A 17,000-nucleotide genomic window follows, 5' to 3' on the forward strand; every position below is an offset into this window, starting at 1 on the left:
CCCTACCTGTTGTACTATCACTCCAGCCCCAAAGCAGTATTAAATTACTAACAGTAGGACTGTCACTGTCACTGTCCTCCCATTGTTCATCGATTTGCTTGAGTGGGCCCAGAAACATTGTGAGACTTGTTACTGTGTTTGGCATATCGAATACATCACGGGTAGCTTGCCAGGCTTTGCCGTGCGGGCAAGATACTCTCAGTAGCTTGCCGGGCTCTCCGAGAGGGGCGGAAGAATCGAACTCTGGTCAGCCATGTTGGCTGCGTGCAAGGCAAACGCCCTACCCGCTGTACTATCACTCCAGCCAGCAGGACTAATAAATGCAATTTAATATTTGTATGCAGTTCTAACTATTCTTATTATATCTCATCAGAAAGATGCAGTCATAATACTTACCAAGAAACTTGAAATTATTTTCTCTGTGTAGGTAGTGTGCCAATCTGTTATACAGATGACTCATTTGTTTTAAATTTTAATGGAGTAGTTTATTCTTTTCATTGAATTGTTTTATAAACATGCAAACCTTAAGGTTCAAAACAGTATATAATAAGCTTCATTCATAAAGTCATCCCCATCTTCTCCATCCCACATAATAAACATTTTCAGAAACTTGGGATTTATTCTTCCACTGCTTATTTTTAAATAAGTAATCAAAGTATGCATTGATAACTTATATTTAAAGTATTCAACCCAGTGGCTGGTGCAATAGCACAGCAGGTAGGGCATTTGCCTTGAATGCAGTGGACCCAGGTTCGATTCCCAGCATCCCATATGGTCCCCCGAGCACCGCCAGGAGTAATTCCAGAGTGTATGAGCCAGGAGTAACCCTGTGCATTACCAGGTGTGACCCGAAAAGCAAAAAAAAAAAAAAAAAAGTAATCAACCCAATACTTTGTACAGAAGATAACATATGATAAATACTATTATGTTCCTTGTTTATTTCATGTAAATGACATTACTCCATCTAAGTATGTTTACTCCACCTTAGTATGTTTACTAGAATTAAGGTTGCACATAGCTATTTCTAGCTGCATAAAGCAATATACTTTGTATATAATTTACTCATCCAGTTTTTTGTTTTTTTGCTTTTTGGGTCATATCCAGCGATGTACAGGGGTTACTCCTGGCTCTGCTCAGGAATTACTCCTGGAGGTGCTCAGGGGAACATGAGATGCTGGTGATCAAACCCAGGTCAGTTACATGAAAGGCAAACACCTTACCCACTGTACTATTGCTCCAGTCCCTCATCCATTTTCATTGATAAGAGTAGCTTTCCATATTTTACTATAAAAATAATTTTATGGGGCAGTGTTCAATTCCTGATATCCCATACAGTTCCCTGAGCACTGTCAGGAGTAATTCCTGAGTACAGAGCCAGGAGTAACCTGAGCATTGCCAGTTTGTGGCCTCAAAACAAATGAGCAATACTTTATCAGTGGCCGGAGAGATAGTACAACTGGTAAGGCACTTGCCTTGCTGGAAGTCAATCCCAGTTCAATCCTTGGCACTATATATAATCTCCTAAGCATATAGAAGTAAACCCTGAGCAACAATGGGCACTCAAAGGCTTAATAACTTTGGGCATACAACTTTTGGGTCTTCTGCCAATTTATCATTTAGATTCCTAGAGGATTAGGATATGATTATGATTACTGGGTAAAAGAAAATGTTTATGTAGGAGGTCCGAGGGGATAATTCAGTGGCTTGGAGTATAATTTCTTAAACTGTGGGTAGCACACAGGATAGCATAACTGAACTTGGGGATTGAGAAAAAATGGCAACAATAACAAGTTTTTAAATGCACAAAACCAAAAATTATTTCAAAATCAAATGTCTAAGACTCTGCTATATATCTCAAGTAAAAAAGGGTTGTGAGTGGAAAGTTTTAACAAGTACTGGCTTAGGGGCCATAGAGATAGTATAACAGGTAGGGCGTTTGCCTTGCACACAGCTGACCGGGGTTTGATCCCTGGCATCCCATATAGTCCCCTGAGAACCACCAGGAGTAATTCCTGAGTCAGAGCCAGGAGAACCCCTGAGCATCACTGGATGTGACCCAAAAAGTAAAAAAAAAAAAAAGCACCGTTGTGAAGAGTTCAATCCCAGAATCCCTGGTTCCCCACATCTGTTGAGTGTGCATTCCTGTTTGTACCTACCAGCTCTGACATGTGAGACCCACAGCCAAGTGTGTGTAAACACAACCAAAGAGTGCAAACCCTGGAGAACGCCATGATTATAAAATGTGTGAGTAGGACCCTGGATATAGCTCAGAGTGCATACTTTGATGGCAGGAGGATCAGGTTAGATACTGGGCAGCCCAGGGTCTTCTGAGGAGAGCTGGAGTCAGTTTCCACCTCTGCCTAACCACATGAGCACCACAGCGACCCCTGGCGAACATCACAAGAATGAAGAGAAGCACAGAGTAGTATATATATTCATATATATAATACATATTTTAATACATATATATTACATCACTGTCACTGTCCTCCCGTTGTTCATCGATTTGCTCGAGCGGGCCCAGTAACGTTTCCATTTTGAGACTTGTTGTTACTGTGTTTGGCATATCAAATACATCACAGGTAGCTTGCCAGGTTTTGCCGTGCTGGCAAGATACTCTCGGTAGCTTGCTGATATATTACATATTATATATAAATATGGCTGTGTACTGCCACATTTTCTTGGTTCGCGTTACCTTATTCCATCTTCCCTCTCCAACAATGTATGAAAATGTTACCCTCAGGTGTATTTTGATACTGTATCAGATTGAGGAGGCTGAAGAGATGAATCACTGACAAGGTTCATGTCTGCAAGAAATCTCAGTCTAGCATGATAAGGCACAGATGCAAATGCTGATATAATGCAATAAGCAATAATAAAGCAATTTTTCTGAGTGCTCCACTAACAGAGAGCCCAGTCCATGCCCCCAACAATATGTTCCCAGGACCATTCTGCATTCATCCTAAAGCAGATTAAGACAACACAATTTTTTACACATCCAACCCACACGACCCGACGCCACTTCACAAACTTCAGAGTCTATCTTTGGAAGAGCAGCGTATTTTCCATTCTTAGTTCTGCCGTCAGCCTGAGAGATTCCTTAACTCCGACCACCTCCATAGCCAGCTGCCTACACAGCTCTCTACCCACCACCCAACCCCATCCCAAATTTTCAGGGGCAGACCTCAAACCCTAGTTTTGTAATCCCAGCGGATTGCTGAAGATTGGGCAAATATTACAGAGCAGGATTTGGTTTGTGTTCACGGGGCTGGGTGGGAAGGATCTTTTATACCAGTTAGTGGGACTCAAGACAAGTCCCCTCACCCAAACACTTCGAGCTCGAGTCTGCCACTACCGCTGATGAGAAACTCCAGAAAGCGGGGGCGGAGGGGGACTCCTTGTACCTCGTGCCTTAACAGAGCCAGGAAGGTCCCTGATTGCCAAACTGGGTGCAAAGTAAATCTGTACGTTAGGAGCTGAGGTTTCTGGCTCACGCTTCAGATCGGGGCAACTAAGTGACTGTCGAAGCAAGTGGCGTCGCAGGCGGGCTTCAGACGAGGAGGCCTTGGCGCGCGGCCGTGGCCCCATCTTAGATCCCCGCACCTGGTAGGGCGCCCCCCGACTCCAGCGGGCCCCGTCCCGAGAACAATGGGGCACCGTTTTCTTTAAGGGAGATACCACCGCGGGGACGGGGCAGGGGACAGCGTCTTCCCAGACGATCGCACCCAGCCCCGCGCCGCAGCGCCTCGGCATCCGCACCGCCCGCAAACCGGGCTCAGTGAGTCTGACAAAAGGTGCAGCCTCCCTCCCGGCGGGCCGCACGCCAGGCCTCCCCGCTCGGCCCGCCTCCCCGCGCGGAGGTTCCAGCCAGCCGCAGGTACCCGCGGCCCGCGCCGAGGAAAATGCACGCGGCCTTCGGCCCGGAGACCTCCGCACACCTGCCCGCAGCTCGGTAGGCGGCAGGGAGGCGGGGCGGAGGTGCGGAGGCCGCGCCGGGCGCGCGCGTGCCCGGCTCGAATTTGCCGCCGCACACACAATCCCCGGGGTCGCAGATACAGCGCGCCCGTAGCGGCGGGCGCGCGTCCGAGCCTCTCTCCCTACCCGACCCCCCCCCCACCCCGAGCGAGAGCGGGCCCCCGGGCCCATCCACCCCTCGGGGAAAAGCATGAGTGGTGCGTGCCGGAGCGCGCACACCTTCCGCGAACTCCAGGCTCCTGGAAAGCTCCCGGTGAGCGGCGGCGGCCGCGCAGGCGCGCGCCCAATGGGGATGGCGCGGGGCGGCCCGGCTCGCGCTACGGAAAGCCGGAGGGGGGCGGGGCCGCCGGGCGTAAGGGGGTGTGTCCGCGCGCACCACGGGGGCGCGCGCCGGCCTCTGACTGGAGGCTGCGGCGGCAGAGGCGCGAGCTGCCCGATAATGGCGGCCTGCAGAGCCCGTGAGAGGGAGAAGTGGCGGCGGCTACCCTGAGGTAAATCTGGCCCTGCGGCTCGGCAGCCGCGTCCTGCTGCCGAGCCGAGGGCCCTGCGTGTGCCAGGAGGCCTGTCACGGACCTGGCAGTGCAGTCATCCTGGGGAAGGCCCCGCACCTCTCAGGCCACTGGCCCCCGCCGCGGCCTCCCCTCGCGCCGGTGGCCTTCTCCCCAGGCCCCGAGCCGCCGCCGCCCACCCCGGGAGCCGGCCCCGCTGCAGGGCGGGCTTCTCGGGGCGAAGGGCCTCGCGGCGTGCCCCACTGGCTTTCATCTGGTCCCAGTCAGGGAGGGGGAGGGCCGGAGACTCGGCCAATGAGCGCGGCCCGGAGCCGCCGCGTCGGACGACACCTCTGCCCCGCACTGGCCCCTTCCTGGGCGCCCGCAGGTGGCCGGCAGCCGGGGACGCGGGACCAGCGGGCTCGGTTCGCGCGGGAGATACCTCCGTGCACTTGGCATCCGGCAGCCCCGGGGTTCCCTCTCTCACCACCACCACCACCCCCATTCTAGACAGGTGCCCCCTCCTGGGAGTGGGGGGCTCCTCCGGAGAAGCGAGCCATTCTAAAGGCGGTCGGAATTGGGGCTCCCCGGGGAGCGCGGAGGATGGCGGGGCGCACACGGGGAAATACGGTACAAGTTTGCGGGGTGTGCGTCCCGCTGGAGGAAGTGGGAGCGGGAAGCCCTGCCCGGAGCTTTCGGTTTCTTGACTCGGTCCATCCTAGGGGCTCCTAGCCACAGTGTCACATTGTCAAGCCTTGTTCGTTCCCCAAAACTGTACGATCTTAGGTTACTCTTCCTGAGCGCGGTGGCGACTACCCCTGAACTGCCCCTGACGCCCCGTGCAGTCGTGACCGGCGTTTGGGGAATGAGCAGCATCCTCGATTCCTTGCCGTAATGATTCTGTGTAGGATCTCGGTGCCTGCCCCTAAATGAATGATTTGTCCAGTTGAATTCCGACTCTTGATATGTGGCTCGGTTTTCTTCTTGTCGGCCAAAGTGACTTAGGTCTAAATAACTTGTTCCACAGCAGCAAGGAAACCGTGTTTCTGAGTAACTCTGTTTTTAAGGGAACATTTCTCTCCACAGACTCTATTTTCATTTGTTTTTATGAGGCAATTCACATAAAGAAAACAAAGTTAAAGTTTGGCCACGAACTTCTTAACAAGAACGGCGGATCATTTTCAGTTTCTTCCAGGGCTTTGATTCACTTTTCCAAGTGTAACCCAAGTGTTTGCGTTTCTGAGAGGTTTTTTTGGTGGGGGTTCTGTTGCTCATGGGACCTTTCTCTCTTTCTCTCTCTCTCTCTCTCTCTCTGAACTCTAGAGAAGCTGGACTTGGGATTCTGTTTATTTTCTCATGAATCGGTAAATAAGGAAAAGGTTTTTGTTGATTGTTAACAATGATATTTTGAAGCAGTTTGTGTAGAGACAACAATGGTTAAAAGTGGATGTCAGGGGCCAGAGTGATCGTACCACAGGTAGTGTTCTTGCGCATGCTCCTTACTTGGGCTTACACGGGTTGTATCCTGGCACCCCCATTGGTCCCCAGAGCACGCCAGAAGTAATTCCTGAGTGCAGAACCAGGAGTAGTCCTTGAGCAGCCCCCGGATGTGGCCCAAACACACACACACACACACACACACACACACACGTCAGAGCCAGCTTTTTTCTTTTTTAATTCCAGCCCCCCACCTATCCCACCCTCAGTTACTAGCTGTTTGACCTTGGATATTTCGCTTAAGTTCTCACGCTTTTTGTGTCTCATCTATAAAATGATCACAATAGTACCTACCTCATGTTGTGAGGATTAAATAACTATTATAAAGTGAAAGTCTTGATACATAGTATTGTTAGTGTTAGCTACTTTCAATTATAGAAAACAATGAGACAAACTATTACCAAATTATACTTAAGACAAAATGCAAGTCAGTAGGTATGCTAAATTTCAACATACCTTTGTTGATTTTTTCAGAAACCTTGACCTTGAAGATGGTGAGTAGCCAGCCAAAGTACGATCTAATACGGGAGGTAGGTCGAGGTAGTTACGGTGTTGTGTATGAAGCAGTAATCAGAAAGACTTCTGCAAGGGTGGCTGTGAAGAAAATTCGATGCCATGCGCCTGAAAATGTTGAACTAGCCCTGCGTGAGTTCTGGGCGCTAAGCAGTATCAAGAGCCAACATCCTAATGTGATTCACTTGGAAGAATGCATCCTGCAAAAAGATGGGATGGTGCAGAAGATGTCTCATGGCTCTAATTCTTCCCTTTACTTACAGGTATGTGTGTCTGAGAAATAAAAATTATTTGAACATAAATTGATCAGCAAGAGGAGTAGTGAAAGGGCCAGAGAACTACCTTTAAAGGCAGGTGCTTATAGTTAGGGTTTGCCAGGAATTAGTAGGATGTTTGCTTTAAAACAGGGTTTAGAGCCAGGAGGATCACGCCGTGGTTTGGAAGCTGGCCCCATGTGCTGGGGGAAAAGGCAGTTGAGATAGAGAAGGAACTACTAAGTAAATGATGATGGGAGGAATCGCCTGGGATGGGAGATGTCTGCTGAAAGTAGACCAGGAACCAAACATGATGGCCTCTTAGTATCTGTATTGCAAATCATAATGCCTAAAATTAGAAAGAGAGTAAGAAGGATTGTAGCTGCCATAGAGGCAGGGAGTGGGATGGGGTGGGGGTGGAGGGTGGGACACAGGGAACAATGGTGGTAGAAAATGTACACTGGTGGAGGGATGGGTGCTCGAGCATTGTATGACTGAAATGTAATCATGCAAGTTTGTAACTATCTCACAGTAATGCAATAAAACTTACTAAAAAATAAAAACAAGGGTTTACTTAAACCTGTGATGTAAATACCTAAAAATAACATGACATATCTTACCATGATATGTTCCAGTCTGCATCAGAATGGGACATGTGAGATAGAACAGTGATAAAAAGTAGACACTTTTTATTATTAAGTTCACTTCTTTGAAAGTAATTTTTTAAACTGAAAGCTAAAGAAAGAAAAATTTCACAACCTATAGTAGAAGCCTAGGCAATTGAGCATTATGAAGCCCTGTTTGAACATAAACATCTGTTTTATATGGTTTCTTTACTATATAGGTCTAGTTAATGCTCTCAAAGTTTAGCATTTGAATATCATTAACAGTGCTACTAGCTAACATTCAAGTTCTTATGAGTTACAAGCTCTGTGCTAAGTGCTTTAAAGGCAATTGCTCAGAACAAGCCTATGAGGAAAGTACTATTATTATCCTCATTACAAATGAAGAAACTGAGGCTTAGAATAGATAAGGAATAACACATGACAGAATTGGACCAGAACCTTGGAATATCTGTCAGCTAATATGTGTGCCCTCTTAACCTCCAAATTATTCTTTAGCCTCCAGGTTATTCTTTTGCAAAGCTATGGAAAGTATTAACATAGGAAAACAGTCTTCCCTTTTTTGAAGAAGGCTTCTGCCACTGAACAAAATATCTGGTAGTTCTGTAATCACTAAAGAGAAAAGATATTTAAGACATAGCCATTTAGGGACTGGAGAGGTAGTACAGCAGGTAAGACACCTGTTCCCTGAGTGCAGAGCCATGAGAAAGCTCTTAGCACAGCTAGGTGTGGCCTCCCAAAACAAATAAAAAAAAAAAAGATATACCTAGTTAAAAGTCAAAGCAAAATTGTTTTATTTTGGAGGGGGGCTATATTTGAGGGTTTAATTCTGGCTCTGTGCTTAGGTATCACTCCTAGTGGTACTAATAGAATATATGTAGTGCCAGAGATTGAACCCAGGTAGGCCACATGCAACACCAGGACTATCTCTTAAACCTCCAAAAGCAAAATTTATTAAATCCTATTATCCTTAGAAAAAAAATGCAAGGATGCTTACTTGAAAGTGTCTATACCCAGAATTTACCATCAGGATACAAAAGTCTTTTTATTTTTCTGGTTTGGTTTTATTTTGGGGCCACCCTCAGCAATGCTCCAGAGTACTTCTGGCTCTGCTCTCAAGAATCACTCCTGTGTGGTGTTCAGGAGACCACAGGATGCAGGATATCAAACATAGGTCAGCCATGTGCAAGGCAAGGCAAGCTCCTTATCTGCTGTACTATTTCTTCAGCCCCAAAGAAGTCTGTTTTTATAACAAAAGCTTTTGGACTAGGAACAACAGAAAAGCACAAACATTAAGCTTTGTAACTAGAAACTTCAAAGTTTCACCATAAGGAGCAATTTAACAAGCACTATAAATTGCATGAAGTTTTTTTATCTTAGGACAATAAATATAGAGGCTGGGGAGATAATTTTATAGACTGGAGCACGTGATTTGCTTGAAGAAAAAGAGCTTGATTTGATGCTAGCACTGCCTGTTCATCTGAGCATACCTGAAATAACCCAAACAGAACCCTGAGTTACTGCTGAGTACCTCCAGATATGGCCCATAAGTACAAATACAAGAGAGTGAATATAAAATACAACTGTTTCACCTCTATTACATCCATTGTTTACTTTTCTGTATGAGTTTTTCAGTAAGTTGCACTGATAGAAAGTATCGGAAACATTTTTGCTAATTTCTTGAACTAGATAGAAACTTGCTGAGCTTTGCATTATTTCAATGAAGCTAAGATGAGTGTATTTTTTTGTTGTTGGGGAAGTGCATATTGGAGGTGCTCAGGGCTAACTCCTGGCTCTGTACTCTGGGATCACTCCTGGCTGGTCTTGGGGACCATATGTGATGGCAGGGGTTAAATTCTGGTTGGACACATGCAAGGCAAGCGCCTACCTACACTAATCGCTACCTACCTACATTTCTTACCTATCTGATCACTTCAACTCCTAAGAAGAATGTATTTTTTATACATGAAAAGCGAAGACATTTAAACATTCTTAGTGCTGATAGTATTCTTAAATCCAGTATGTGGGGTACTGAGAGATAGTACAGTGGGTAAGGTACTAGCTTTGCATGCAGCCAACCCAGGTTTGCTCCCCACACTCCATATAGTCCCCTGAGAGCTACCAGTAGTTGATCCCTGAGTGTAGATCAAGGAATAAACTCTGAGCACCACCAAGTGTGACCCCAAAACAAAAAAATCTGTTTTAAACAGCCATTTTATTTTCTTTTTGAGCTACACCCAGTTGTGTTAGGGCTTAGTCCTGGCTCTGTGCTCAGGGATCATTCCTGGCAGGACTTAAGGACCATATGGGGTGCCAGGGATTAAAACCACATCACCTGTAAGCAAGGCGAGCAACTTACCTGCTATACTATCACTGGTCCCATGAGCAGCCATTTTAGTAACATAGCATTAGCTGCTGTTAATATGTCAAATTCCTCCAGACTTGATTCAGTGATTTTTTTTTTTCTTCCAAATGTAAAGCACCTTTCTGTTTAGTTTGGGGACCATACCCAGCAGTGCTTAGGGACCTTGGAGTTTAAACCTTGCATCTGCAAAAGTTAAGTATTTGCTCTTTGGCTATCTCCTCAACCCTAAAGCAGCTTTTTGTTTAGCACTGTTGATCATCTTTTAAAGCCTGATAGATCTTTTTGACTTGGCAAAAGTATGACTTTGGATAAATAACCCAACTTTTCCCAACATGTATTTCTTCATACATAGCTAGGAATAATAGGGACAAAATGATAGCCAGAGTGATAGTACAGTCAGTAGGGCATCTGGTTTGCATACTGCAGAGGTTTGATCCCCAGTACCCCATGTGTTCCTCAAGTATCACCAGGAATGATCCTGAACACAGTGCCAAAAATAAGAGCTGAGCACAGGGGGATTTAGCCCAAAAACAAACAAAAGCCAAGTTCTATCAGGAGAAACACACCTCCCCAGCACTGCCAGGTATACCCAATCTCCTACTTCCTAAAAAAAAAAGATATATAACATACAAATAATAATTACCTTCCTTTGGTGTTGTCAAAATTAGAGGTAATACAGATACATATTTGTCAACTAGGAATTACTTAGTAATCGTTTATTAAAATCATTTTTCTGGACCTGAACAATAGTACAGAGGGATAAGACCTTTGCCTTGCAAGCAGCCAACCCAGGTTTGACCCCAGACAACACATATGGTCCCCAAGCCTCACCAGGAGTGATCTCTGAGCACTGTAGGGTATGACCAGAAAATTGTTATCCTGTGGATTTGTTTAATTAACCAGACATTTATTGACAAAATATTTATTAGCAAGTGCCTTCTTCAAATTCACAGATAGTAAAAATAAGTCTTTGTATGACCAATCTTTATGTTCTCCAATTTTCAGCAAAAACATTTTTCTCCATATTTTTCTACATCCCTTCCTTGTTACCAGTTGAAATCATTAAATCACTTTCTAAGAGCAAAAATCATTGTCTTAAAAAATAATGTAAAACGGACTGGAATGATGGTATAGTGGGTAGGACATTTCTCTTGCATGTAGCTGACCCAGGTTCGATCCCTGAAACCCCTTATGGTCCCCCAAATCCTCCAAAAGTGATCCCTCTGCACAGAGCCAGGGTTAAGCTCTGAGCACCACCAAGAATGGCTCAAAAACCAAAAGATGAAATAATGTAAAATGGGCAGAGAGAAGGTGCAGCAGGTAGAACTCTTACTTTGCACAAGCCGACCCAAGGTTCAGTCCCCTGCATCACATATGGTCCCCACAGCCTCACCAGGAGTGATCCCTAAACATTGCAGGATGGCCCAAAAAATAACAACAAAAGTGAAACAATAGAGGACATAATCTCATGACTAGGAACTCTGTAGGCTATGCTGGTGATAACTCAATAATGAGAGGTTCTAGGTGGTACAGGAGCATATAATAGGGAACCTGACATAATACTGGCATTCAAGATTTAGGAACAATCTAAACTAAAATTTGTGGGTAAAGAGAAGTTAGCTAAGCAAATGAGAAAATTTCCTAGGAAGAAAGAACATATCCATCTATCTCAAAGCAAGAAGCATAACACTCTTAAAAGTTGAAAGAAAGTAATAAGATTATATTGTACAGGAGTGTTGTTTTGAATGAGGATAGAATAATCAGCAGAGATCAGAGCAAAGAGATTCATGAACAATCCATGTTAAAGAGCTTAAACTTATCCTCAGAGAGCAAGAAAGCTGTTGAAAGACTTTACACAAGAGAACCAAGACTAACATTTTCTACACATGAAAATAAGCAGATTAAGTTTTGTGTATGTGTTACACTTCAACCAAGGGACCCTAAAACTATAGTCTGGCTTGGATGCTCTATTTTGGTGACACACCTGGCAATGCACAGGCATTACTCTGGGCTTTGCACTCAGGAATCACTATTGGTGGTGCTCAGGAGACCATATGGGATAGCAGAGATAAGACCCAGGTCGGTCGCATGCAAGGCAAGTGCTTATGGGCTGTACTATGGCTCCAGTTCCATTATTTTACATTTTTTACGAAACTTTTTGTGGCTTGTCACACCCAAAATACTTACTCTGACCTTATTCTAAACCAGTCCGCATTGCTCTACATTGCTCAAAGATATTAAGAAAGTTTGCTTTTGAGAGTAAAGACGAGGAAATGAAGAGAGATGATACTGGTTTGTAATTAAGTAATAGTGTACCTGGTAAAAATTGTGTAATTTATGCCTAAATTTTTAGTGTCTCACTTGACCAGCATGCAACCAGGAAAATGCAGGCTAAAAAAGACATCTGCTTATCATTGAATCATCTATTTGTCACATAAGGAGGTATTCCTTCTGCCCACTAAAATGATGAAGTACCATTAAACTTAAATGTAAAATTAGCGATCTGCCCTTAAGATATTTTTTGATTTTCTTACTGAGTTTCTGTTCAATCCTTGGGTCTGAAAAGGACACCATATAACAATATAACAAATGCTTTTTTTTGGGGAGGGGGGTCACACTCGGCAATGCTCAGGGGTTACTCCTGGCTCTGCACTCAGGAATTACTTCTGGCGGTGCTCAGGGGACCATATGGGATGCTGGGATTCAAACCCGGGTTGGCCGCGTGCAAGGCAAACGCCCTACCCACTGTGCTATCGCTCCAGCCCCAAAAATTGCTTTTATAGCACCACATACCTCTATTTTAGAATGCTAGTTCATATTCAGTGAAATAATATTTTTGAATTCTGCATTAAAAGACAGTACAGTGGGTGTAAGGAACTTGGCCTTGCATGCACGTAATCCAGGTTCAATCCCCAGCACTTCATATGGTCCCCTGAACCCTTCCAAAAATGATCCTTTATTGCAAGGCTAGGAGTAAGTCCTGAGAACCACTGGGTGTACCCCTAACCCCACCAAAAAACACAATTATATTTAATGTTAAAATGATAAACAGTGGGGGCTGGAGCGATAGCACAGCGGGTAGGGTGTTTGCCTTCCAACCGGCTGACCCAGGTTCGATTCCCAGCATCCCACATGGTCCCCTGAGCATCGCCAGGAGTAATTCCTGAGTGCAGAACCAGGAGTGACCCCTGTGCATTGCCGGGTGTGACCCAAAAAGAAAAAAACAATGATGAACAGTGATGCATTTTAGATTTTTCTATTAATGGAAATATACATGTGGTTAAATTTTTATAGTGAATACAAATTTTCTTTTCGTAAATTGGTTTTTAGAAGTTACTTACTGATAGAGATAACAAAAATATTTGCATACTGTCTGTAGAAGTTTATGAAATGATGGCACCAGTCTTTAATTTATTATTGGTTGCAGGAGCACTTTATATTTCTGTAACAAGTTGTTCCATTGTTCCATATTCTTTTTCTCTTGATTTCACAATTATTAGCAATGAGCAAGAAGTGTGTGTGTGTGTGTGTGTGTGTGTGTGTGTGTGTGTGTGTGTGTGTGTGTGTGTGTGAATTCAGGTAGTTTCTTTGAATAGAATTTTCTAGTTTTATGTTTATCCCTCAGTTTACAATCTCTCAGGCCTATTGAAACTGGTCTTTTCATGAAGGTATTAGCTAGGTGGGTAGTTGATTTAATGACATCTACAGAAAACATAGCCTGTGGGACACTTTTCAAAACAAATCTACTTTAAAATAAATGCCTATTTATCTTGACTTGGAGATTGGGAATATATTTATATTAAGGACAAAATGATAGTTTGAAGTTCTGAAGTTTAAGATAAAATATACATATGAAAGCTCTGTCCAAATAAAATATTTAGATTTTCCACTTAAATTGGAGACTGATGTAGCCAGTTACTTTCTCTAAGTACTGGATTATATAAACTGCATATGATTGTAATCTTTTTTTCCCCTTCTTGTAGCTTGTAGAGACTTCATTAAAAGGAGAAATTGCCTTTGATCCCAGAAGCGCCTATTACTTGTGGTTTGTGATGGATTTTTGTGATGGAGGAGATATGAATGAGTATCTGTTGTCCAGAAAACCCAATCGTAAAACTAATACCAGCTTTATGCTTCAGCTAAGCAGTGCCCTGGCTTTCTTACATAAAAACCAGATCATCCATCGAGATCTAAAACCTGATAACATCCTGATTTCTCAAAGTCGGTTGGATACCAGTGACTTGGAACCCACACTAAAAGTGGCTGATTTTGGTCTAAGTAAAGTTTGTTCAGCCTCTGGGCAGAACCCAGAAGAACCTGTCAGTGTAAACAAATGTTTCCTTTCCACTGCATGTGGCACAGATTTCTATATGGCTCCCGAAGTGTGGGAGGGACATTACACAGCAAAGGCTGATATCTTTGCACTGGGAATTATCATCTGGGCAATGCTGGAAAGAATCACATTCATAGACACAGAGACAAAGAAAGAACTCTTGGGGAGTTATGTAAAACAAGGAACTGAGATTGTACCTGTTGGGGAGGCACTTCTGGAAAATCCCAAAATGGAACTTCTCATTCCTGTGAAGAAAAAGTCTATGAATGGGCGAATGAAACAGCTGATTAAGGAAATGCTGGCTGCAAACCCTCAGGATCGTCCAGATGCTTTTGAACTAGAACTCAGATTAGTACAAATTGCATTTAAAGATAGTAGCTGGGAAACGTGACACCTAGGTTATTTGCAAATATCTTGGATGATAATGCTGCTTCTGTTTAAACAGTGATGCAACAAAATGTGGCTGAGAAGGAATATCAAAAGCTAAGTTCCACATTCAAAGAGTTTAGATTTTATTGTGGGGTGTTCTCCTCCTCGTTTTTTCTTAAGTCCAAGATGGCCATTTTGTTAGTATGTTTTAAATGTGTATTACCAATGTGGTTGTAAATTTTTTTTTAAATGATCATTGGTAGAAGTTTGGCAGGAAAATTCTCTTAAGAGCCAAGAAGAGAAGAGAGTACAGTTTTCTGGAAATATGTCTCTAAGTATTTTAGACATTCCTTGTCAGTATTAGGAATTTCCATGGAAGAAGAGGTTTGCATGCTGGTAATGCAACCATTAAAGCTTTGTAAAGGAAACATATATGTATATATTTATGTATATGTATGTGAATGTGTGCGTTTTTGCATTCCACATAAAAATGCCACTTCTGTTTATATTATTTGATGTAGGTTTGGCTTTTGAAATTTGCTGGTGAAATCAGTGATGAGAAATAAAAGGACTTTTCCTAGTCTTCCTACCCAGTTCCTCCCTTTGATAAAATTATACTTTTTTTTAAAATTTTATAATATACAGCTCTTTTTAAGGCATCAATTTGGAGGGGCTAAAACTATCTGATTAAACAAATGAAATTGAATAATTCAAAGCTGCTGAAGTATGTTTGCACTCTCCGTTGCCCTGTAGCTACAGGAGTTGAATTAGTCATGCAATTGTGTGGTAGCAGGTTGGCAAGGATATTGATGATTCAGCCGTACCTTCTTTAGGTAAGTAGCCAAATGTTCAGGTAACCAATTAACCAATGCTTTAGTACATGTCTACACTTGAGCATCTACAATCTGATATAAATCTGAACAAGTCTTAGGTTTCCGAAAACTTTTCTATATTTAGTACTTGATAATCAATTTTTTATTTTAAGACCTTCAGCATCAGCATAAAGTTGAAGAAACTAAATGAACTCCACATTTCCTCCCTTGAAATGATCTCTTTTTTTTTTTTTAATGATCTCTTGTTTATTCACTGGAATTTCTTTCGTTTTGACACTAATGTTTTGTCTATGTTGACACAGTAACAGTAGTGATATGGTTATATTTAAATGCTCATCCCCTTGTTCTAAAGTAGGAGATGATACTCTACAGTTTAGCAAGTGGGTAAAATATATCAGCTATATTCTTTAAAGGAAAAAGTTGACCATTTTATACAATTCCTCAGTGTGGGTATTTAAAAACAAACCGTTCTTGAAGTCAATTTGACTTTAATGCTACTTAGTTTTCTCCAGTATGTTTTCCTGAAATTGCAGATTGTTTAACATCTAAGGAAGGTTTTCCTAAAACAGAACATTAGCCTTTAAGGTTAGATAGACTTTAAGACCATTGTATCTGGGTTAATCTTTATAAAACACTAGACTCTTTGGTCAAAAAATAAGGGGTGGGAAAGGATTAGTATATTGAAGTTGTTGATAATTTGCAGTCTCCCCAGCTATTTTGAACTTCCACAACTCTTGGAATATTGCAGTCACATTTTTTCCTTGTTTGATACGTGTTCAGGGACTGTGGACGAGGTGGGGGGTGGGGAACAAAAGACAACAAAAACTTCTAGACCACATTACTTGATCTAAAAGTTTCAAGATTAGATTGAAATGTTTTAAAACTTTTTTAAACTGGGAAAAAAATCCTTCTGACATCACTTTCAGGCTAATGTAAGAAATCTTTTAGAAATTAGATGTGGAAATATACTGGAACCTCATGATAACTGACCCTTCATATCACAAATTAGTGTGACAGAGTTAGCTAAGGGATCAAGTTACTAGAAGTAAGAAGTGTCATCATAATGTTTCGTTAATAAATACAACACTTCAGCAGAGTCGTGATTCAGGTAACGGTGCCCCAGTGCTTCATTTGCCTTCCAAATAGCTCTATACTATGTCATTTTCTAGAGTTATGGTTTCCTGCATATATAGTTTTTCGTCCTGCCTCATTTAAAATAGCAATTATTTATTTTGAAAGATTTTTATTAGCAGTAGGGTGTGAGGCAATCAGGAAGTTTCTTCTGAAATTTTCTCAAGTTCTTGTATTTTTAAATAACCTATGAATACCAAGCAAAATGATAGTAAATTTGTTTGTCTTTATTTGTTCTTTCAGTAAAGAGGTATTTATTAAGTACCTACTGTGTGCTTAGCACTAACAGTTGAAAATGACAATTTAAAACTGAAGTCTAGCCACAGCCTTTTCTTTCTCTAAGAGTAAGAAATAAAAGATAAGGTGTGATTCTTGGAAAATATTTGGCATTTGCTAGAAGAAAAATAAAAGCAAGAATTTATGCACAGTGCCTTGTTCATAATAGGTACTCAATAAACAATTATTCCTCATAGAGTCTTGCCGTGGTTTATAGTGTTTAATGAAATTTGTCTTAATTGAAAAAAGACCAAATATTTCAAATAAGCTTATAGGCAGCTGTGGCAGGTTAAAATACGAGATTGTACAGTTAGTTTCTAGAATGTTATTTTGCACTAGTTGT

At 42.7% G+C, this 17,000-nt stretch overlaps 1 protein-coding gene across 2 annotated transcripts; it reads left to right on the forward strand.

Moving 5' to 3' along the window:
* The first annotated feature begins 3,724 nt into the window (after positions 1–3,724).
* PDIK1L (PDLIM1 interacting kinase 1 like) lies at positions 3,725–16,028 on the forward strand. Of its 2 annotated transcripts, none has more exons than XM_056123084.1 (3): positions 3,725–3,952; positions 6,435–6,736; positions 13,699–16,028. In XM_056123084.1, the coding sequence occupies exons 2-3, from the start codon at positions 6,452–6,454 to the stop codon at positions 14,437–14,439; spliced, it is 1,026 nt and encodes a 341-aa protein (XP_055979059.1). In that variant the 5' UTR covers positions 3,725–3,952; positions 6,435–6,451; the 3' UTR covers positions 14,440–16,028. The 2 variants fall into 2 exon arrangements, with proteins under 2 accessions (XP_055979059.1, XP_055979058.1); XM_056123083.1 differs by lacking the exon at positions 3,725–3,952 and adding an exon at positions 4,342–4,466.
* Positions 16,029–17,000: the final 972 nt, after the last annotated feature.

The sequence above is a fragment of the Sorex fumeus genome, unplaced genomic scaffold, assembly GCF_029834395.1.
Source record: "Sorex fumeus unplaced genomic scaffold, SorFum_2.1 ptg000047l, whole genome shotgun sequence".
Taxonomy (NCBI): Eukaryota; Metazoa; Chordata; class Mammalia; order Eulipotyphla; family Soricidae; genus Sorex; species Sorex fumeus.